The 24,092-nt window shown below is 48.5% G+C and overlaps 1 protein-coding gene across 2 annotated transcripts in view; it reads right to left on the reverse strand.

The window, feature by feature from the left end:
* The window catches only part of NSMF (NMDA receptor synaptonuclear signaling and neuronal migration factor), a 47,962-nt gene extending 28,459 nt beyond the window's left edge, over positions 1-19,503 (reverse strand). For both annotated transcript variants that reach the window (XM_075170485.1, XM_075170484.1), the window contains exons 1-2: positions 19,397-19,503; positions 10,541-10,602 (exon numbers count right to left, since the gene is read on the reverse strand). In XM_075170485.1, coding sequence (XP_075026586.1) covers positions 10,541-10,602; positions 19,397-19,503 — 169 coding nt within the window. The remainder of the gene's footprint in view (positions 1-10,540; positions 10,603-19,396) is intronic.
* Positions 19,504-24,092: the final 4,589 nt, after the last annotated feature.

Genomic DNA, 24,092 nt, shown 5'->3' on the forward strand with positions numbered 1-24,092 from the left:
GAGCCCACACGCTGGATGAAGTGCCAGGAAATCTCAGCATTTCCATGGCAATTCCATGCATGAACCCAACAGTAGCTCCCACCCACCTGCTAATCCTTTTTTCAAGTGGCTGTTAATTACCTCTTACGCTTCCCATCTGAAGGGAAGCAGCTAGGGGACTGCTAAAAAGGCTCAGCAGGGAATGCATTATTCATGTGACTACTACCCCAGAAAAAATAAAATCATTAGTGTCCAGCACAGGCAGCACATTTTAAACAGAGGCAGAAAGCAAAGCCAAGCCTTTACTTCACTAGATACTTAATGAACATCTTTCCTTTAGCTACTGAGCCATGGCCTGGAAGAACTCAGCAACAATCTGAGGCTTGGCTACCCTTTAGCTGGCCATGAACAGAGGAAGGAGGAAGAGACCTATCGCAGGACGAGTCTGATGTTGTATGTGTGCAACATGGACCTTTCACTGCTGCCACATTCTGCTTCCCATGAAGTGCTCTTGCGCCCCTCTTCCTTGTGCCCTTGGGAAGAGCCTTCCCAAGCTGAGGACGTACACTTTCAGCTTCTGAATCTGAAGCCCATCCTGGATTGTGCTCACATTGCCAAGGGCCTCTCCCCTTGCTCTGTTTGCAGCCGAGACTGAACTGAATTTAGCTGGTACTGGTACAGTGTGTCACCCTTATCTCATTTTGCTGCTTCAGATACAACGTCCTCCAGCACCAGTAGGAGATAAATACATCTCTGGCCGCTCTGCTCAAGAAGTGACTGTCAGGACCGTTCAGGCTGACACAACTCAGGTTCGTTTCACTTGTCTCCTAATGAGACCTCACAGTCTCCAGATACTGTAGCTGGCAGTGTGTGACTCCTTGAGCTGACCAGGAGAAGAAGCCTGTAGGAGTCCTAAAGAAAGAGCTATGTCTCTTGAATCTACAGCTGATGCTGTCTTTCCAGACTTCACATGAAGTCCAAAATGCATGCCTAGGTGTAGCGAGGAGTCCTGCACCTCACTGATACTGTCCAGGTAAAATATGAAAAGTGGGCAGTGGTCTACTTCACCCATGGTCTCCTGCATATCGGCACCTCCCTCCAGGAGGAGAGCCTGATGGACTACAAGGGCCACCACCAGAACAACTGCAAGCCATTCAAGTGGAAGAAGCTGCTCCACCAGCTGTCATTCAACAGCTTGTCCACTGAGTCCTACCAGCTGCAGGATACGGTGTCATGGACCAACCAGTGCCAAAAGTGTTCACAGGCTCCAAATTCTCTCCAACCACTTGTCACCCCTCAAGAGGCAACAGGCCACCACATTTGTTCTCCAGCAACTCAGACTCCCTCCAGTTCCAAGACTAACTCTAGAGTGGGCAGGTCTTGGGAAAACACCACCAAATGACTCTTCAAGATCGGCCAAGAGCTGTGCTGGCTAGTAGTGCCAAGCACACCATTTTTTAAATTAAAAACAAAGGCCAGTTCTAAGTACTCGTCTCAACTTGTCAAACTTACTAATCTGTGTGGGCACAATGATGCTACATATTTCTTAAGACACCACAAAATAGTGGCTGACAGCTGCCCCTGTTCCTCCTGAAATGAATATTTCTATGGAAGACGTATAGCCTCAACAGAGCAAACACACAGGATTGTGCACCTTTACCCACACACTGACAGCACCGCAATTCAGAGATCTGAGAAATTCTGAGCTCTGGTATCTGTGGATAAATGGAAAAATGAAGTGCCCAAAGTATAGTATGTCTGAAAATGCTGATGATCACAAGTGCAGAGAGACCAATTCCAGTCTCTGTTTTATAAGCATTGAGGTCTGTTCAGCCCCATAAAATTTACAGACATGTAAGTGGGACATGACTGGTTTCAAGTAAGAGTCAATTTTTTACTGAAATCATGGCAGAGTTACAATTCTCGACTGGATATATCTGACATATACTACCTGTTTGATCTAGCATGCAAAATGCAAGGATAATCCTTTCTTCCTACCTTACTCGTCCCTTACTCAAGGTATCTAGGAGTTTTCATGGTCTACACTACAAAGGCCTGTCACCACACCAATATGCTTTCTCTTTGTCAAACAATTGGATAATCATTTCTTTTCATTCAATTTAGCACCTTCAGTAACTACACATTGGAGAAGCAACTTCATATGCAAACCGAATGTGAAGCTTTATTCAAGTCTTCTAGTTAGTAAAGAATTTATCTACAGAAAAAAATTAGTATGGAAGGAAAAGAGATTCAAACATCCTTCATAATGAATTATTGGCGCCTAAAAACGAACCTGCACCATTTCAGGGAGCAAGTCTGCGCTAGCATTCACACACGTGTTCACGTACACCAGCAGCCCGTTACCAGTTGACCAGTTCCCTTGTCTGTGCTTGCAGTGAAGTGGATTCAGGTGCCAAAGCACTGCACCTGCTTCCACTATGGCATTTTAGGTTAATAGTTTGCTTCTGTTAGGAAAGAAGCTGGTCCAGAAATCAATGCTGAATTAAATCTGAGCCACAGGGATGTTCAGTGAAGAGAACCAAGAAAGAGTAACAGGGGACTTCAGCAGTAACTGGATTTGCCTTCTAAGAGTCAGCTGAAGCAGACTGCTGTTAACACCCTCTGCCTGGTTACTGCTGCTCCATTTCATTTCGTTTTCACATGGCTCTTGCCACCTCTCCCACAACCAGCTGCTCCATCAAACCGCCACGCCAGCCCAGGACAGCGTGACTTGGGAAGCCTGGCACAGCGCCATCCTCTCCAGCCATCCTCTCCATCCTCTCCATGAAGCTGACCAGGTAACAATTCTGCTCTCCCACTTGCTTTCATCAGCAACACCTTTGTCTCACACAGCTGCAAAGCTACCTTGGAGCAGACAAATCAGGTTCCTCAAACGGATTTCTTTCCATCTAGGTTTGTGCTCTACATGGATTTATTGTGCCTGAGATACTGAACAGCAAGATGAAGGGAAGAGGACCAATGTGTAGATCGTGTGTCTGTTGGTAACAGAAACATCCCAATCATGTCTTCATCACTGCCCTGTCTACCTGGGCTAAGTCTAACAGCCTGTCCTGAGCCTGGGGGCTCGACAGGCCAGTCCCAAGGGCCGATCCACTTCTCACTCCCCTTCTTATTTACTTGAACACGTCTCTGGCTTCACTTGCTCCTCTCTGATACTTCTTTCTTCACCTTCCATGCAACACTGCCCAACACAGTCATTAAGGAATGCGTATCACCAAAGGCATGACCACCGACAGCAATGATAATCTGTACCGGTTAATTTGACGTATCTTGGGAAAGAAAGAATCCACGTTCTCAGTACATGTAGTTCCTGGTAATTAGGCACTTACTACTATTAGATACTTACAATAATCCTTTCTCATCCAGTAACTAACTTGAGCACTAGCTCTGACCCAGGTAACTAAGGAAAGGACTTTCACATTTTCTTCCGCTGTCATGAAGTTTCTCGAGAGGAGGTAACATGCTGGGATAAGCCTCAGCTGACTGATGCCCATTCACAGCAGTGGAGGGACTCACCGAGCCAAAATCTTATCTGATGCAGACTGCCTTGTAACCCCATGGGATGAGAAGTTTATAAATCAAAGCAGAATATAGCCACAAGGCATAGAAAGAAGCTTAAAAAAAAAGAAGTCCCAAATTTATTATTGTATTTAGCAGCCAAACTGATGATTAAAGCACCTTAGATTTAAAACCTCAGCTCCAGCATCAGAAGCAAAGTGGCAAAGGGCAATCCAGATAAACCCTATTAAAAAACGATCTGTCATCTCAGAAAAATAAATTTCAGAAAAAGAGTTCTCTCTGTCCTGCTCCATCTCAGCTGGACCTCTCTGGACCTGATGTTTATGGTACCAACTTTAAATGAAAGAACTGTCTCGGCCACTGAAGATGAATGGAAAGACTTTAGGTTTACATTATACGGACTTAGAGCATTGTTCGTAGTAGGAGGAATGAAGTTAATGCTTTTTTTACTTTACACCAGGAGGAGTCCAGGTGATATCCTCAATGACGACAGCAGACAGGTCACTGGTTACAGCCCAGGGCATTCCGAAAACAGTAACATCTTTTCAAACAGCACAGCTGAACAGTTTCTCTTGCAATTTCAGTTCTGAGATGTCCCGTATGCCTGCCACTGACCCTCAGGTGTGCTAAGAGGCCATCAGGTCCTGTTCTCCTCTGCTCCTTCTCTGAGCATGCATCGGAGCCATAATGCCAAGCTCCCTACCATGTCAGCTCTGTCCTTCCCAATGCCAACGTACCGCAACGTGACCCCGCCAGCACAGGGCTCCTGCCTCCAGAGACAGGCTGGCAGCCGACCTCGCAGGTCTGCAGGGTTGAAACGTAGTCAAGAAATAGGCATGGTAAAACCCAGGAAATTTGTTCAAAATATTGAAGCATGAGGAAGGAAGATAAGAATGGAGATACAACAATTGAAAAAAGGTCACAGTGGCATTTCAGCCGCGCAGCTGCTTCAGAGTCAAGCGAGCGAATGACATGCACAACGCTCGCTATGGGATTACCCGAAGCCTGACCAAGCCAGCCCCGCCGTGACTTTATCGGGCACCCTGACCCTACCGCTCCCGAGGAAGGAACGTCACACGCTTCTCTGCTCAGCCACAGAGAAAAGGCAAGGGCCGCTTCAGTAAGGGAGCTGCTCTGCTCACTTAACTACGACAAAATGGTTCCAATTAGTCTCCTGCGCTGAAATGGGCCTAACAACAAACAAACGGAAGACACTGTCAACATTATGCCTCACAGATGAGTAACCTTTTAGTCTGGCCTGTAACATTAATGTGAATAGATGAAATTGTTACTGTGAGACACGACCCAAAGGAGCAAGTGGCAGCTCCACCATGGGCCTTAGCATTTCCATGGTAACACTGTGACCTACGTTTTTATTCACTTTACAAGCAAACAATATATTCCATGGCAAGTTTTAAGATACACCCACACCATACCTGTGCTGGCCGATCCTGGAAGCAGCCTGAAACCCTCGGAGATGAGATTTCACATCCCTGCTCTGCCCTGAACTCAGGCTGCCAACAAACCCCTCCGGAGCATGGGCTCTTTCTACAAAGGCCACCTCCACTGCTCAAGGCCAGCCACACCACGTCAGCACCGGGATACAGCGAGAGCTGGGCCAGATGCGCTGCTGGGGACCATCCTAGGGACAGGGAAACATCCTCCAGGGAAAAAGGCAGACTCGCTGCTTACCCTGAATCAGGCTCCACTGGCAGCTCCACAGTTTGAACATCGGCAAATCGAAGGTTCCTCTTAAAGCATTGTATAGCTGCAGCCTTACTTCATGGCTTCATAAAAACCACAGCTTGCAGGCCACTTGCTTGGACTGAAGCACCTGCAAACCTCACGCTGGAGTTTCTCAAGCCCCATGTCAGTTCCTGGCAGTGTCAGGAACCTCCTCTGTTGCATGGCTGCTGCCCTCCACACGCACTCACACCCCTTCTTCTGAAGTGGCAGAAGCCCAGGGTGCAAACACAAGTAGTTGCGTCAGTGCAGTCTCTGCACGTGGCACAGGAGCTTCAGCAAACGCGTTTGCTACCCATTGCTGTTTGGCTTGGGGAAGCTCACAGGTGCCCTCCTCTCTTTACACACTCAGTGTTTTCACTGATGGCTGAAACGTCATGCAAAAACAAAGGAAAAAAAGTGAAGATGACTTCTTTTGAGCTTAAAAAGAAGCTTCTTCCAGTTTTAGGTAACTATCCCCTTTGGTTTGTACTGATGCAAGCCAGTCAAAGTAGCCTTCCTGTTTCTGCAATAACCACAGACCTGCTAGGCAGCTCTGGCCCAAGGCTCATCATCCCTGCAGCACCAAGCACACCTTATATACTTGCGAGGATCTTTCCCTCTCTCGTTTCCAGAGCCTTTCACACGCAGCTTGCCCAGAGCAGCCAGCCTGCAGCAGGCAGATCGGCACCGCACCCTACAGCGACAGCCCCAGCACTCCAGCAGCAGCAGTAGCTGCCCTCCAAATAACCGAGCAAAACAGAAACTGCCTGATAAAGAAGTATCAGGAAAAAATCCAGCATAACCCCCTTCCTCTCCTCAGCACAGGATCCTTGTGTCTGAATCCCATCTCACCGGGATGCATCACTGCTCCCCCAGAGAGGAGGAAGTTTCTCAAGCGCTCCACTTGCTGTCATTTTTAATTTCACTGCCCCATGCCCTCGGTATCTTTTTCCTCTCATAGTTCCAGTACATGCAGATAAAGAAATCTAAAGCAGCATCTCAGTGTGGGGCCTCTGACATCTAAAGCTGGGAGAAAGGGACTGTGGGAATGTCCAAAACTCTATCCCACAAGCACTGGTGAGACTCTAAGTGATTCTTTCTTCTACATTTTGCTCTCTGCAGCCTTTTTACACTTCCTTTTCACAACATTTCAATCCTTTTCCCTGTCTTTCTTCTAGGTCTGTCCCAAGGGACACCCACTCCTACACTAAAACCATGCCACAGACAAGATGGAAAGTCTTTGGAAGGTACCAGAAAGCTACAAGAGTCAGCCAGGACTCTGGCAACAGCCTTGTAATCAGAATGAATGCTGAACATGGGAGAGTGCCCTTCTTGGGAACCTTCCCAGACCTTCAGCCTGCGTGAATAAGCCAGCAAGGAACAGAGGCAGGAAGAGAGCAGGAGATGCATTACCACCTCAGCACCAGCTCCTTTAACAGATCCATGTCCTGCCAGCTGCAGCAGACTCCAACCCTCCCTTTTCTCTAATTCTTCAGAATATCTTAAAGATCAGGAGAAAAAAATCTGAGTGATCCCAAGGGGACAATCCCTTCATTCTCTGCCAACAACTCATACCCCGTCAGCAGGCAGCTTCCCTGTTCCAAAAGGGAAACAAAGAGAAGAAAAATCTGTATTGCCATTCACCCCTCCTGTAACCTCGCAGAACATGGTCAGACCACTCTGAGCCAAGAAATAGAGGAGAGATAAACGCACCCGCCAAGTCACCTGTAAAAACCTTCCCCAGAATAAGACATCAAAGAGTTGCATAGGGATAGTGACACAATATTTCTAAGCCACGAAATTCTCAGGTCTCGCATCAGGAAGAATCTCCCTCCCCTCACCTTTTTCTCACTACATTACACCCTGCAGTACCCCGCAATCGCCTTTACCTCTTACTGATGTTCAATTCCATACCCATTGCCCTAGCGAAGGAAGCGAAGCATGGACAGACTGCAATTTTATTGAAAACAGAAGGTGAACAAAGCCTTGCAAATAATTCACCCCTCATTAAAATGCTCAGTCATGGCAGCTGGCTCATCCTGCCGATATACAACGCCTCTGTAGTTCTTCATTACCACTCCCCAGTTTCTCAAAGCCATTCTGCCACACACACACACAAGCTCTCCAGAGGAGCCACCAGAAATAGACTCCGGGGTGTAAAAGTTACCACCAAAGAATAAGCTCTTTGATCAGTTGTGGAATGTGAAGTAAGAGGTGGGATGCAAAAGCCGTTATACCACCTCCTTTCCTTGGAGTCCAGGGACTCTAAAGATAAAAAAGTCAAACCAAAATGGACGATCCTCAGAGAACAAAGTGCAGCAGAAATGGAGTAAGTTGGGACAGTCCCTGCACACTTGGCATCTCCGTCCAGATGGTGGGTCTCCTGCGTCTGCCTGGGGACTTACAGAGCTCCACCCTTCTGCCGAGGAGTTGAATTAGCAGGTAAAGCAGCAAAAGAACCAGCATCCCAAGGATTCACACCCACCTCATTTTCTGCATGAGGATTGTTCTCTGCAGGGAGAGAGGAGGATTCTAGCTCCTGGATCCACAGAAGAGGAGGATCCTGCCCTTCCCTCCTCCATTTACGCCTCCACTGTCCCACTGATGGCTCTGCCACCTTCCTGCTCCTCAAAGACCACAACCCTTTTCCCTCACTGCATTCATCAATGACTTTAAACCTTTCTTAAACCTTTTTTTTCTGGACTGTAAACTATTGAAGTCAAGGCCTGCCTCCTTCCATTCACATTTAGGCTAGAGCCTTAATCCCAGCTGCAGTCTGCTGGCAGTGCAGGGAGCACCCACATGTACAGCTGGGGTTATTACAGCGGAAAGCAGGCCTATCCCACCAGGTAAAGACACGCATGGTGAAAGCCCAGAGTGCTATGAACAGAGACATACATGCGCCGAGGACTCAACTCTTCAGTGTGCTGGGCTTTCTGGAACTAAGCCACCAACACACGCAAGTAGGAATTTAACTACAGGATATGGTGGGCTTGTACAGCCGTAACACGGCCTCTCCCTGCTCTCTTCAGCCAAGCTGATGAGTTGGAGCAGATTCAGGTACTTCTATATATGTGCCACATCTTCAACTTATGTAGAAGAGACCCTTCATTTGTTTCACTGGAGTCACTGGATGAAAGCTAATCATACAGCTTAAGCGCTCTGCTGAGCCAAAGGTGAAGCGTTCAGAAAGCTGCAAAAGCGGTACTGAGATACACAGAATTTCTGCAGGAAGTAAGGAGTTATTGGACTCTATTATTGGACTACTGGGACAAACAAAAGGGAGCCAAATTTTCTACTCTCAATATTTTTATAGGATAGGAACCTTCCTACCACAGTTATTTATAAAGAAATGTTACAGATTGTGTTAAATTATACACTGCAGAATTTCAAAAGATGACTTAAAAAATGATGATTCTTTTTTTCCCTCTTCTATAAACATTTAGAGTAATTTCTAGGGAACTTTATTTATTTCCAAGTCAATATTTAAGGATCCCATAAGGATTGTGGTATATCCATGTGTACCTCTCGCTGCTTGATTCTTACCTGCGGCAACTAAATTCACCTGGATTCAAATACGATCTCAAGCCTGATACACCAAGGGGGCAGCGGGTATGAGAAGGCTTCCCTGGAGAGCTTACTGATATGTTACAAGCACAGGGAGGGCTTAAGCGCTGGTCTGGGGAGCCTGACAGTGGCGCATTATCCAGAAGTCACATCAGCTCCATTCCCGTGTTCTCCTCATCTACAGTCAGAGAGAGGAACGAGCAACGAGGAGCACCCATAAGGCCAAGTAAAACAACAGCTTTGTAACTGCGCATCAGAGAGGCTCCTACTCCTTGGCTTTGACCAGGGCTCCCCAGGTCTCAGGCACCCAAACAGATCTGCCGTTTCTCCTCACCTCCATCAGAGATTCTCTCTCTGGCCTGAATGTGACCCCACAGGCACTACGAGGGCAATACAAAGTGAGCAGGAGACAACACTTCTCCCTGTTGGAAACTACTGCAGAAAAGGACCAGCAAACAGAAGCAGCTGTAAAAGTGATCATGATAAAGGATGCTTTTGCCATCCCGGGAAGCCTCCTCAGACCTGCCCGGCCTGTCTCTGCACTGTCTGTCCAACCCCTTCCTTCCCTCTGCCTCACAGACGCTTCGTCTCAGCTGCATTAAACCCCAGCCGTCTTCTATCCTTCCCTTCCTACCACCATGGGTTGTTCTTAGAGCAAATATTGTAAGTAATGTGTCACTGGAGTTTCTCATGCCTGAAAAAAATCAAAGAAAACTGCAGTGCATTGTTTTAAAGCCCTTCCATTCACAAAGTTAGCACAATTCAGCCAAGGACGACTTGAAGGTCATTAGAACAGATCCGAGAAGAAAGGCAGGGACTTATTCAGCTGGCTGTCAAAGACTAGTGTGATTGGGCTTGCTCTTTAAGCAAGAGGCATTTTCTGCCTGTACAGGTTTAAACACACACACTTACAGTTTACATACATCACTCTACATTACATTCTATTTAATAACTTTATCCCCTGCAAAACAGTTCAACGCTACCCAACAATCTGCTACTTGTTCACACAAGATTTTCTGTGGATTCCACAGGATTTTCTACAGGTTTTGTAATGAATTTATTGTCTGCAAAATGTTTTCTTTCCTCAGCGAGAAGACACAGCCCTGTTAGAAGTCAAGTGAGCTGCTCTTGTGCTCTCTTGCCCATCAAGCAGAACTTGTCATAAGCTGACAGGGACAATATCTGCATCTAAAAAAATTAACACATTAGCTAGCACATGCTGGTGTCCTCCACTAGACAAAGCAATTCTCATTTTAACCCCTGTTGAAGCAAACCCTGGGAATAAATCCAGAGGTTACCTTTGCCAGCAAAGACAGATTGCTGCACATTCACTTAAGCACTTAACACACTGTAACTCACCCTTTTTTATTCCCCAGTGAAAGCAAGACCTAGGAGTGACAAACCAGTGCAGAAGCCTTGTGCAGTACAGTCTTTCACTTCCCAGCTGAAACTTCTTCCAAGGACATCAGCTCTATGGGTGAATTTATGACAGGGCACTTGTCCACTAACACTGAACTTGTCCCCACAGCCCACCCAACCCCTGAGTCACCACACTGCCTTTTCTCCTCAAGGGCTTCACAGATCTAGAGGGCGACTCCTCCTGCCTCTCTGCTGCTGAGATCTCACACTAACCCTTTAGATGATAAATAAATGCACTTTTATTCTAAGGCCTATTAATAAATAGGTGCATGCACACACAGATATAAACAAGGTATGTCAATTCTCTTACCTGAGCCGTTTCTACCTTCGGGATGGTTTTGTGAAAGATATTCTCCAAAAGCCCTTGCCGCTCTGCATATCCAAGCATCACAGAAAGCAGCGCAGGAGAGAAAGAAAGAGATGAGTAATGGTTAAAGGCCAAGGAAAGAAGGATCAGTTCAATACACTGCTGTTTTGCTGCAGCTGCCCTTCCCTCATCTTCAGGTGACACCAATTTAAACATGCTGCAATAGCAGTGGGGGCTTCTTGGTTAACACACCTCAGTTTTCCCCAGCCAAAGGGGAAAAGTGAGTTGGACTACAAGCCCAGGTCTATTTTAGTCTTTAGCTTCTCTGTTAAAACTGAAAAAAATTGAAATGCACCTGCATTAAACTTGTTTCTGTGATGCACATAGGAACTGGATCACTGTCTCTAACCACCCTGACCTAAACCCCTTCCGGCAGCCCAGGGAAGAAGGTATCTCCACCCCAGTCCCAACCACCACCCCAGCCTTCTACTCTGGTTCTGAATGCTCCTATCTGTGAGCTATCACAGCTTAGACGTTAATGCTAATACCCATTTTACCCACCTTAACCCTAAGTTCTCAAGCACCACCTATGTCAGCATTTGGATTACTGGACAACCTTATTTGAGAGACCCCCACAACACGCCACAAAAGCAGTTCCTGGTTCTCTGATGGATTCAGGTCCCGTGGATGACTGAGATTTTCCTGAAATATATTGAGAATCAAGCAGGCAGGGTGAGCTCAACCCTTATCACACATCAAGGCCTACATACGAGAGCAAATCTATGAATATTCCAACCACGGAAAAGCTTTCTGCTTTCAACCCACTCAGGAAAGGAACCCTTGGTCAAGGCGTGCATTCCCTGGTATATAGTAAATACAATCTCCAGTCTCCTATTGCCAGGACATTTGTAACATCCTGCTGCTGTGCTTGTTCTCCTGCACCCAACAGACCTGTGACTGAAGAGAGCTAATCCCAGCTTTTCCCCAGCCATCCATTTTCCCCAGGTTTGTAGAACAATCTCTCCAAGGTCTGCAGCATCACAATCAGGCTGATATTTGCTAATGGACAGTCTAGGGTGGAGGCTCACAAACAATGAGATGAAACAACCACCTACCTCCTGGCCAGCCAAGGCAACAAAACCCAGCAGCCAAGCACTCTCAGCCTGCAAGCACACCAGCATCTCTTGGGGGAGGAGACGAAGACTTGCTGCAATAGGGAAGACTCTCCATACCAAAGCATCACATCCACTGTCCTCTTCCTTCAGAGGTGCTCAACCTCAGAACACCCCTCTCCAGTTCAAGCTGCCACAAAAGGCCACGCTCATAACAGCCATTAATCATCTAAATGGAAAATGGCTTTGACCTCCAGAACGACCTTCTGCTTTGCTTCGCGATAGAGCAGCATATCCCAACCTGTGTAGCCAGGATTTTCCCCCACTGCTTTTATACACCTCCTCCCAAAAGGGAGAAGATTAACAAAGCTACAATATACCTCCCAGAGCGACTAGAGCTGGAAGGAGTGGGAAGTCCATTTGTCATCCACAGCCAGCAACAGGGGATAGATATGAACGATGAAGAAAGAGTAATTTAATCTCCCTGGAACTAAATTTCAGCACAGCCAAATGCAAAATGCTTTGGAGCAGCACAGCTGGAGCTGTGCAAGAAGCAAGGTTTAACCTTCTGCATCATTCCAGGTTAACATACAGTGCTGAGGTTTTTTTCTGTTTCCAGATTCTTGCCTGTCGAGTGCCAGGCTGTACCTTTAGACACTAGCATGGGATGGCAGTTGCCCAAACTGTCTTCCTCGATGCCTAAGCACCCCCAGAGATGGTCACGCAGAGGCTCTGTCACATGGGGGAGCTGTACAATTAGCACGCAATCCCCACTATGAAGAACAAAGGGATGACCATCATGGTCCACCCATTCAGGAGGACAAGCGGCTCATGGATGTTCCTTGCACCCACTACCTTTCTGCAAAAAGCAGGACTTGGTCCTAGGGCAACACACACATGTAAAGTTGGGAGCTGGAGTGTGGCAACTTCAGGGAAGTGGTTGAGTCACCATCCCTGGAGGTGTTTAAAAGACATGCAGATGTGGTGCTTAGGGACATGGTTTAGTGGTGGACTTGGCAGTATTAGGTGGACAGTTAGACTCGATAATCTTAAGGGTCTTTTCCAATCTAAATGATTCTATGATTCTAACATCAGGCTATGCAGTTGCAAGAGCACTCCTGAGCTACTGCTGCACTCCACCTTAGAGGTGGTTAAGGCACAACCAAAGCCACAGCTGATCTCACGTAGCACTGGCAACAGCCCCGCTTTGAGCAGTTGGCTGGGCTCGAGACTTCCAAGATCTCTTCCACCAAGACTTCTGGGACTCCAAGGTTTCCCATGGAAATGTCTGTCCTTGCAAGGCATCATCAACACCATTCACAAACAGGGCACTTACACCCTTGGGAAAGGCTTTGAAGCTTCTCTTGTGCATCAGCAGTCATTCTATGTAGAAAAAATAACGAGTATGTTCTTAGGTAAATTATCAGTGAGAGAACATGGTGATTTACACAAAAAATGATGAAATACAATGATAAAATTTAGTCTGTAACTAGTTCAAAAGCTCCAAGAGCATGTTAGTCCATCTATCATTCTCTCCATTCAACTCGCTGCCAATGCCCAAAGCTGATCTGTCTGCCTTAAAATCTGAACCAACGCTTCACCCTTAGCTTGCAAACCACAGGCTCAAAAAATTAGTACCAAGCACTTCCCAAGACCCAAACTGCAAATGGCTAACATGGAGCCAGAGAGAAGCACTGCCACCCTCCACCCCACCTTGCTCCACGGTCAAAATAGTGTCACGTAGAATAAGAGCCTGAGTTTAAAGGTGCTCTTTAAACTCTCCTGTTTCCCCAAGCAGATGAGGCAGGATGGTAAAATCCCAAGTGCCAGAGCTCGCAGAGAACAGGCGATACCCAGACCTCTCCTCGCAGGTCAGAAGCACGGTCAAGAAGCACAGAGCTATTCGAAAACATTGCTGCCCGGCCCAGGCTGAACTTGCAGTTCTGTCACTACTCTTCCGCTTCCACTGCTCTCAGACACCGCAGGCCAACCTAAGAGCAAATGAATGCGGATGCTTGATCACAGTTATCTAGCGACAGCTAATAAGGCAATGATGCCTGCACAGTACAATGTGCATCGGGGGTTTTCCAGCCAATTACACTGCAAACTTCAGACTAATTTTTTTGCCTATTATCTCAGTGGTTCCCTTCTACATTCCTGCTCCCAAGTGCCACCGGCTTCTCGTTGGCTGTGCCTCAGCTGATCTCCCACAGATGTCTGCATGTGCCCTTTGCCAAGGGGACTCTGCTAGCTCCTTATGCCTCGTCTCCCCTTGCCAAGCCTTTTGTGTTCCTTCGCTGCCCTCACTGTGCTCACTGTCACCACAGTTTACCAGCATCTGCCCATACCGTTAACATGCCATTTACCCCCACTCCTTGGCTACCCACTGACTCGATCAAAATAAAGTCAGAGCAAAATTCAAACAGATGGTAGCTGCTCTGTTCATCCCATTCTTTTCTATTTCTTTTATGAACACGCTGTATTAATACAAGTCACACAATCGTACTTTTCTCTCAGCTCAGTTTTGCCTCCACTATCACAGCCAACGTAGTTCAAGTCCCATCAAGCCTTCTGATGGCATTGGACAGAAAACCCTTCAGCTGGGCTCAGAGTAGAGACAACTCAGGATAATTTAACCGGCAAGAGATAAAAAAGGAAACTTGTTTCACATAAATGAGATGAAGTACAAGGTGCCTTACAGATACATGGGCCAATGAGCTATAACCCTGAGTGTATGAAACTGCAAAAGCTGCATACAAATGAGCAGGTAGTACTGAGAGGTAATCAGCTGATGACATGACAAGTTTAGCCCTGACTCATCTAGAGAGAGGTTTTCATTTTAGTAGCAGATCAGACCTGCATGTTACGCAGTCAGCACAGCTTGATCTAACAAAAGGACATCAACCAGGGACCATAACCTTGGTACGCTGCGCTACTGAGTCTAACCAGTAAAGACAAGACTGCCATTGCCTCAGAGAAAACATCGCCATCTTCTCCGGCTTCTTCTCCATCAGAATGACTTCAAGAGCGCGGAGGGTGGGATGGGGTAGCACAACACAGGCAGCAAATGCAGCTGCCCTTCTGAGGGCATTTTTCAGTACTTGCTGTGCATTAGATGTCAAAGCTGGACTCAGGTCTGGAAGAGAAACTGACTGAGATTTTGTGAAGAAGCATAGATTGTCTAGACATACATTTGCTAGGAGGAAAGCCGCCAAATAACAAAGATCTCAATTACAACGTAATGAGCATGCCTCTGAAATAATCACATCAACAGGATAAAAAGGGCCATGATGCATACTAGCAGCTATGAGAAATTGATGCACACAAATTTATGCAATCCACCAAACTGACACTGAACTGAGTGAAGAAGTGTGTATTGAAACATTCAAGACCTGAGATAACTCCATTTAGAGCATAGCAGCAAGCTAAGCAAAACCTGGACTATTCAGGAGTATTACATAGAAAAATAAAGAACACCCACCACCTTCTCATGTTCCTTCAGAAGTAAAGCCCAGAGGAACTGCAGCAGGAATCTGTTGTGACAGCATCTCACAGTGCTGCATCTCGGAAAAACTGGAGAGAAGAGACCTCCTGCACCATCAGGACCTACGCCCTCCTACAGCAGCAATCCTGCTCTTGTCACTAAGCAGAGAGAGGAACACCGCCAGCACATCCATAGTTAACAGCTCAGTCACTAAAGACTGTTGACACCTACGTTGTTTAAACCTAATAGTAACAATACCCTGAAAAAAATTAGTTTTCCAAAATATCTATGTAGGGAGATGGTAGCTAGAAAATTTTAATTTTAAAATTTTAAATTCTCACTCTCAAGAAAGGGAAACAGGATGTCAGCGATGGATCTTAAAGTCAAAGACCCCATAGTCCTGGAGGAATTTATAGTCAGAAAGCTTGGACAAGAGGAGAGAGAACAGAGCAGGAAGAAGTTAAAACAATAAGGTAATCAAAGCATGAGAGAGTTCATACCACTCACAGGAAAATTCACAAGCAGAAAAAAGGAATCTAGACTCCATGAAGAACCCCGATCTAAGCCAAAAATGGCTCACACAGTAAGAAACCTGGGATAAGGAACGCATTCAAGTACCTCAGCATTTTGTCAGTGCAAGATTTACCCTTTCACAGCAACTAACGCTTCGTGGCCTTGTTTAAACCTACTCTCTAGCCCTCTCTAGTCAGTAGAGAGAGTGAGATCAAATTCTTATCTCTCTGTGGGGTATCTTGGACCAGACGCCAAAGTCCTGAAATTGGGTAAGATGAACCACACGCTCGACTCAAACATTCCTTGTGCTAACTATAGCAAGGAGAGATGGTTCTGGAACACCCAACAAAGTCTCACGTCTGTTTGCTTGCACTATCACACGCTCCCAAAGAAAAGCTGTAGGCAGAGTATACAAAGCAGAGCTGCAGGAAAAGACTTACTTTATTGCCACATTTGGGGTGCCAGTATTGTTCTGTAGGCATCAAGTCAGCAAGGACAAAGAGAGCTCATTTCTAAAGACTTTGGTTCATCTATGCCCTTGAAAGTGTGCTGAGGAAGCCAAGGAGCGCAGGCCAGGACGCTGAAGAGAACCTGCACAAGCCCAAACCGCAGCAGCCGGGGAGCTGTCAGCGGAGGGGCAGCACCAAGGTCATGACACAAGGACAACTGCGTCATCCCTGCCTTCAGCACTGGTGCCCCAGGAGCTGCAAGGCAAAAAAGCACACACAGGAAGGAAAACACAGTACGACAATGAGATCTCACATACAAGCACTTCAAATTTGATCAAAGCACTAAGCCACAGCCACTTTCCGGGTGCCCTACACAGAATCAGTGCACAGTTTGCTGCAACTCTCTCAGGAGAGGACAAGACTACAGAGACCAAAGTTGGCAGCATCGCAGGTGCTCTCAACAATGCTAGCACAGAGCAACTATGCCATTATTTTGTAAGAAGCTGTTTAAAAGACCTAGCACACAACAAACTGCATGGAGCTTAATTAATTCTCCTGGGACAGGAGACTCCCCTGAGTCGCTCTGCAGATATTTTAATTCAAGAATCTAGGGAGCTTGCACCTTCTGCTTAGATCACATTACTCACAACAGCAAACAAACGATGCTCCCTGCTCAGTAAAATGGTCAAATGCACGCACACACTCTCCAGCCACGCATAATAAATGTACATCAGCAGCCACTTGGACTTGCAGCGAATTTCAGGAGATGATTTTTCTCTCAAAAAGTCAGGAGAAGTATGAACAGGGCAGAGCACAGGAGGTGCAGAGAAACAATCCCAGGGCATCTCCTCCTGCAGCACAAGAAGAGGATCCCACAGCTGCCTACACAAAACCGCAGGGGACCTGATCATTGCAGCAGTGCTACCCACATAGGTGAGCCAAGTCCCCAACCCTCTTGGGAAGGACAGAATAGTCTATCTTTGTAGACTTATCTGCTGTCCTGCAGAGCCTCCTTGCTGTACGTAAGGAAGATAAGGACACGAGGGATACATGGAGGAGGACCCAGGACAGAGCAGAGGAGCTGTGTGCGATGTGCTCCGGGAAGCCCGGAGGAAAGGGGGCTTTCAGCAGGTGGGTCATCAGCACTGTAGAAATTCTGAGGGTGGCAGAGCCCTCACGAGGCAGGGACTGAGACGTGCCTGGAGTGGTAGGATGGAGGCACACCACCAGCACCTTCTCCATGCAAAGAGGCAATACAGGGAGCTCCTCAACAAGTTCTCTGCCCTCCCCAAAGGCTTTTTCAACAAGGCATTTCTAGAGCAGAGCATAAACAGGGAGACACATAAGAGCACCTGTTCCGGGCCATAGTCTACATGACCAGATATTCCTCGAGGACTTTATGTTCCCCAGCCCAAGTCCACTCAGCTAACTTTTCCGGTCAAACCACCACAATTCACACGGCCAAGAGAGACCTCAGAGCTCCCACATAACAGTAGCAGCAGCTTGTCAGTAGTTACAGCGGGTATGTAGCAAACCAGAATCCCAGAGACGCCTCCCGGACTCTACAGAGTTGATACTACTTGAGTAGCATCTGACCATCCTGGTGTGAGCTAAAAGGCCGTTGTGCTCAAAATATGTTAGTTGGTCTCAAACACCCAAACTACCATTTGAAATCTTACTGATTACCAAATATGTTGTTTGTGTGACTGGCTCTCTAATCCTACACCCAGAATCCCATTCCAACAGTTATGGTGCATTTTGTGTCATTTCTGTATATCCATGGGGCTGCCATCTGCCGAAAAGAATCCCACTTCCAGAGCCGTTGAAAGCGCTCACGTCTTCGTTACTGGCTATGAACAGGGTGCATCATAACAAGGGGAAAAGTTCCAGGTTCTGCCCAGACAGCTTTCTCCAGAGGCACTCCAGACTTTGAAGGATGGATTTCTTTACAATGCAAACACACAGCAATATATAGACATCTTTGGATCTCTTCACTTCAAGCCGTAAGACTATCTTCCCTCCTGGCACAGCAGAGATGCCGTAATGCTGAGTTACAGTCACAGAGAGGTGACTGAGATCTCTCAGCAGCACGGATCGAGTCCTACACATGACTCCGGGTTATTCGAATGCAATTTTGTCTAACACAAAGGAGGTGTTATATAATGCAGCTGAAAAGTTTATTTCTTCCTATTTTTTTCAGCAGCAAAGAGCTAGTCTAGATGTAGCAGAGACACTGACAGACCTACCCCTTTGCACAGTTGTGCTGTAGGAGCATCCAAAAAGCTGCGCCAATGCCCCCAAAGAGTCACCGGATGATTGCTGTGACACTTGCACTGCAGCGTGGGAGAAGGGTCGTTTCTGGGCAAAGGGCACTGTAGCAAAGCTCATCTGCGATAGCTTTTTAAACTTAAGTACAATCAAGCAACATATACATTTTCTAAGATGTCCCATGCTTGATACTAGAAAGCACTAGGACCAGACAGTAAGTGAAATTCTACACTGTAAGACAAAATCTAAAAACATAACAGGCAGAATATAGAACCCAAATCTTTTAACTGGTCAATGTAGTGGCTTGGGACACTGACGGAGAGGGCAGATGTGGTGGATCCAGATTTTCATGCAATAGGTTTTCCACTCAAAGGAGCGAGACCCCTTGAAGAAAGCTGCTGACTTTGCCCTCGGACACGCAGATGGCATTTCAGGTGATGAGAAACCACCGAGCAAACCGACTGTGCTTCCAGCTCCCAAAGATTAGAAAGATCCAGCCCTGACAAATCCACTTCTGACCTGCTGCTTGCCAACCTAGCAAATAAAACCTGCGGATGATGTTAGCCGGGCCGGCAGCAAGAAGCAGAGACACCTTTGGAGACAAATCACCTCTCCCAAGGCCGAGGGTCCGCTGCGTGCGGGGGGAGCGCGGTCGCCCACAGTCACCAGCCAGCTGCAAGCGGGTGGCTGCTTTTGGGGGGCCCCGCAGCAGCCAGCGAGGGGGACTTGCCAGTCGTGTCCTGCAGCTGCATGCCGGCGGCCCTCCAAGCTCTCCTACCCCCGGCTGCCATTCCCCAGCCCCGGGGGGAGAGCACCCCGCCCCGGTGGCCTTGCACAGCCGCCACGCCGGCCCTGGGGGACAACACCCGGGGTCGTGACCCGCAGGCGGCCGCCTCGGCTCGTCCTGAGGGCCTCGGCGCCTTCCCCCGACCTCGGCGCCCCGCGGGCCGGGCGCCCAACACGGCCGGGGGCGGGCAGGGTCCCCGGCACCCCGGGCCGGCGGGGCCCGCTTCCCCGCTCCGCCGGCACCCACCTCACTTTGGCCGCCACCGACGACATGGCCTCGTTCCTCAGCGTCTTCCTTTTGGACACGGCTGTGCCCATATTCGCGCAGGGGGGAGCCGCCGGGGGAGCGCTCATCGCACGACCCCGCGGCTGCCCATGCCGCGGCGGGGCAGGGTGCCGGGCCGCGCCGCCGCCCCTCGCTGCCGCGCTCCCTCAGCGCCCCGCCATGCCGCGGCGCCCCCCGCCCCGCCCCGCCGCGCTACCCCCGGCGAGTGCGGCCCTCCGCCGCGGCCGCTGCCTCCTCATTGACTGCGGCAGGAGGGAGGGCCCGGGCGCGGCCCGCCGCCCAGGAAGCGCCGCTATATTTGGCCGGCGGCTCCCTCCTCCGCCCCCGCCTCCTCCCGGCTGACATCATGGCGGGCCGGCCGGGAGGGGGGCGCCGGCCCCGCCTGAGGGGCCGCGGCAGGCGGTTACCTCGGCCCGGTCACCGCGGCGAAGGGCGGCTGTCCCCCGCCCCGGCGGCGCAGCCATCGGAGTCCCGCGTTCACCGCGGTCCTGCCCTCCTCCGCCCGCACCTGGGGTGGATGTCCAGCCGTGTGCCGGCAGACACGGCCGGTGGCGAGGGGAGGCCGGGGGGGATGCGCCCTCCGGGCTCCCGTCAGGAAACAGACCTGCAACCTGCAAAAAAAGCAGTCATTTTGACATAAAACTACAGCCTGCCTGTGTCGGAACCGGTGAAAGGGTTTAGGCACAGTTTATTTTCCACAGCTGGGTGCTGTGGCGGCGGCGGGGGCAGTAGGTGGGCGCCCCGGGGTCCCACTGCTCGCGGGGTGGATGCGGTCACAAAGGTGGGGCCGTCGGGTTTTCAACACGACGCCTCTGGAGGGATTGACACAAATGCCCGTTCTCCTCCACTGGTTTTGTCCCTTGTCCCCTCAGCCCGTCGCTGCTCACCACCATCATGCCAGAGCGGGCCCCAGGGAGCTCCCCTGGAGGCAGCAGAGCCGTGAGGCAGAGCTGGGCGTCCAGACACCTCCTCGTCCCCAGTGTCACCCGCCAGAGCAAACGCCTTCCTCGGGGTCATCGCTTGAAAACGAACCCAGCGCAAGGTGCTGGTCGGCCACTCAGTCAGCCAAGCCTCAGAGAATTTTCAATTCATAGAACCGCAGAACTGCTTGGGCTGGAAGGGACCTTCAAAGATCACCTAGCCCAACGCCCCTGCCATGGGCAGGGACTTCTTTCACTAGATCAGGTTGCTCCAAGCCCTGTCCAACCTGACCTTGAACTTGCCAATGATGGGGCATCCATAACTTCTCTGGGCAACATGTTCCAGGGTCTCACCGCCCTCATCGTAAAACATTTCTTCTTTATGTGCAATCTAAATCTACCCTCTTTCGGTTTAAAACCGTTGCCCCTTGTCCTGTCACTACAGGCTCTGGTAAAATGTCTTTCTCCATCTTTCCTATAAGCCCCCTTTATATATTGAAAGGCTGCAAGAAGATCTCCCTGGAGCCTTCTCTTCTCCATCTGAACAATCCCAACTCCTTCAGCCTTTCTTCACAGTAGAGGGGTTCCAGCCCTCAGATCAATTTCATGGATGTAGGTTTTGATCCCTAGGAGGGTTTGGAAAAGTGCTTTTCCTTGAGAAAATATTTTATAAATCTGCTTTCAGGGCACCTGAGTGAGTGGGGGCAGCAAGTTTTTAAATGTAATTCACAATACCTACAGAAAAAGCGCTTGGGTGGTCCCCCTGGCTCTGCGAGAGCACGAATCCCAGGAATTCAGAGCCAACACATTCAATAATATTTGACAGAGGGGTAGAAGTTTTATAGATAAACTTCCTACAAGCTTTGTGAAAAGAGGCAGCTGAAGGAGGGAGTGACAGACAGACAGACAGACACACCTTGTCTTGTCTGTACCTGGAGAAAGGCTGCAGCATAAGCTCAGGTTTCACTGTGCTTCAGAGACCCTGCATGGAAGACACCGAAAGTTTGGGAAAAGCTTCAGTCCTCTCTCTCCATAGACGCCAAAGTCAAATCTGCAAGAAAACAGCTGAGGATTTGAACAAATTAAGCCTAACTATTTGGTCTATTAATCTACAAATTGAAGAACAAGGTAATTTGTGTAGAGAGCAGAAAAAAAGATGAATAAGGTACCCAACTACCCTGGTGTGTGTGGACACAAGGAGCAGGATGTAAATACCTCATTAGCTGGAATTTTATCATACACTGGGGAATTCACTGTGAATAACAAACTTTCAGAAATGGATCTTTGCTTAGACCCAAGCTGTGAGCAGAAAAAGTGCCATGTGTGTAAAATAAAGACATCACCCTGCTTTTTAGCTTAGACCAGCTGACCGAAGGAGAGGTGCTAAGTGACATTGGCTGCTCCATCGCTGCCACCGAGTGAGCTGGCCTCCGTGTCCCGCTCGCTCCGCAGAGCTGCTCTTGCGGATGAGTCGCTCCTCTTCCCGTGGGGTTTTGTATCTCAAGCAGGATGAACGCAGCTCTGCTGTTACACAGCGCTGAACCGAGTGATAAGACTTCTTTAAACATTACAGTCTCGATCCCATGTGCTAATATTGGGGAACAGATTTTAGGGCAGGTGCGCCTCAGTCCTGTGTGTTGGAAGCGCGTGTGGCAGAGCCGATGCACGCTCGTTTAGCCTTGCTTTGATGCCTAGTCTTGCTTCATGCCACTAGAAACACAGAGACACAGAGATCTGAAGGTGCGCGCACAGCCAAAAGAAGGGAGAAAAGAGAAATACGTGGGAATACTTTAAAAATAAGGTCTGCCTGAGCCTTTTGACTGTGCTTCCCCCCCTTTTTTTCCTGCATAATTAGAGGGGAAAAAAAATTATTTCTGTGTTTAAATATTTTGTCAGTTGTGGCAAATGCTATTCCTTAAAAATGCAAACAAAAAAACCAAAACAAAACTAACAGACAGGTCTACTCTATCCCCGACATAATCTGCACCAGATCTACCTGCAAACACCCCAAAGTTGCTCACACTGACATTTTTTCAGATACAAAACAAAACGCAGCATCACTGCATTGGATTTCTTCCCACAGAAGATGACTGCCATTAAACTTCTACTCATGACTATCCCCTCCTCCCCCCATGTTTTGTGGTACAGTCATGTCACCAAAGAGTTTCTACAACAGAAAATGAGAGAAAATCCATCTTTTTAGGGATGCACCTTAAAAAAACTGTAGAGAACTTGAGCCATGTAAGCAGTGACAGTCTGAGTGAAGCACTGTCCAGTACTGTCAATTCCCAAAATTAGAAAGCAGGGATGCCTCCATCTTCATCCTGCTTTCAGACCACACTCTGCCACATTTGTGCCTCTTGGAGCTCTCTCAAACTCTCCCTTGTCCGTTCCATGGCAAGGTCTCGCTCTCTGAGGCTGGGAGGGTCCAGCCCAGTGTAGGGCTCACTTCAAAGGCACGTTGGCTGCTCAGGGCTTGGCCGGATGGCTTGTGAAGACCTCCAAGGATGGAGATGCCACCACCGCTTCGGTCCATGTCCCAGGGCTGCACCACTCTCACAGGGAAAGATTTTTTCCATATATCTAACGGGAATTTCCCTTGTTGCAACAGGTGCCCACTGCCTCTTGTCTGTGCTCCATCGCTCCATAGCATTCCACGAGCACTGGTCCATCTCCCTGCAGTTTCCCCTCTTGCTCTCTGCTCCTTCCCTACCGTCATTTAGGGTTTCCTCCCTGCCTTTGGGTTTCTCCCAAAAGAGAATTTTGGGTATTTTGGGGGTCTGGGTTACTCCAGTGCAACCCAGAAGAGGAGGCAGCAGGCCTCCGGCTCATTACAGCTGGAGACATGCCTTTGCTTCGTGCTAGGAAAAAAGTCAGGCGAGCCAGGCAGACTGTTCCCCATCGCTTCTCCATGGCAACAGGGCTTCCAGACGCACGCACGTAGGCAAACGGGCCGAGGAGGCAGGGAGCAGCACGGTCCCTCTGCCCGAGCCCCAAACCTCCACTCGTGGGGCTCTCTCTGCTGCACTCACGTCATCCTGGGGGAGCACACCCCAAAACAGCTTCCAAAATAATCATAGCTGGTCAGAGAAATGCTTCCCTCCTTCCACCGGTGAAGGTGCAATATCCTGAAGCCCAAGCCAGGCAAAATTCATCCTGGCCAGTGCTGATTTTTGTCCATATAAACGTGTCACACTTCAAAAATCTGGTATCTCAGCATCCTGTGAAACCAAACAGCGCATCTCTGCCTAGTGGGAAACCCAGAGCCTTAGACCTGGTCAGGTCTAGGTCTTAGATCAGAGGTGAGATGGCCCGATGATTCTCAGACTTCAGGGATACAGCCTTTTTCATATTTAGAAAAGCCGCTTTTGTCTAAACAAGCAAAAGAATGTATATCCTGACAATTTAAATGCAAAAAGAGATATAAGGCAAGCCAAAACCAGTCACAGGAACAACCTGCAAAAGGTAAAGCCAAACAATAATAAATGCTTCTTCAAACACCTCAAGCACAGGAGGCCTGTTGGAGTCTGGACAGAGTCAGAAGTTGGCCACAGTGCAAGAGGAGCATTCGTAGGAGATAAGGTCAGAACAGAAGAACAATGAATATTTTGCATCTGTAGTCAGTGAGGAAAAGCTCAGAGAAGTTCCTGTGCCAAAAGTCATCTTCATATGGACGTGGCATTGGATTTGGCTCATATTCAAGTGTCAGCAGAAGAAGTTGAGGAATAAATAGCCGA

Source organism: Calonectris borealis, chromosome 21, assembly GCF_964195595.1.
Source record: "Calonectris borealis chromosome 21, bCalBor7.hap1.2, whole genome shotgun sequence".
In the NCBI taxonomy this organism is placed as follows: domain Eukaryota; kingdom Metazoa; phylum Chordata; class Aves; order Procellariiformes; family Procellariidae; genus Calonectris; species Calonectris borealis.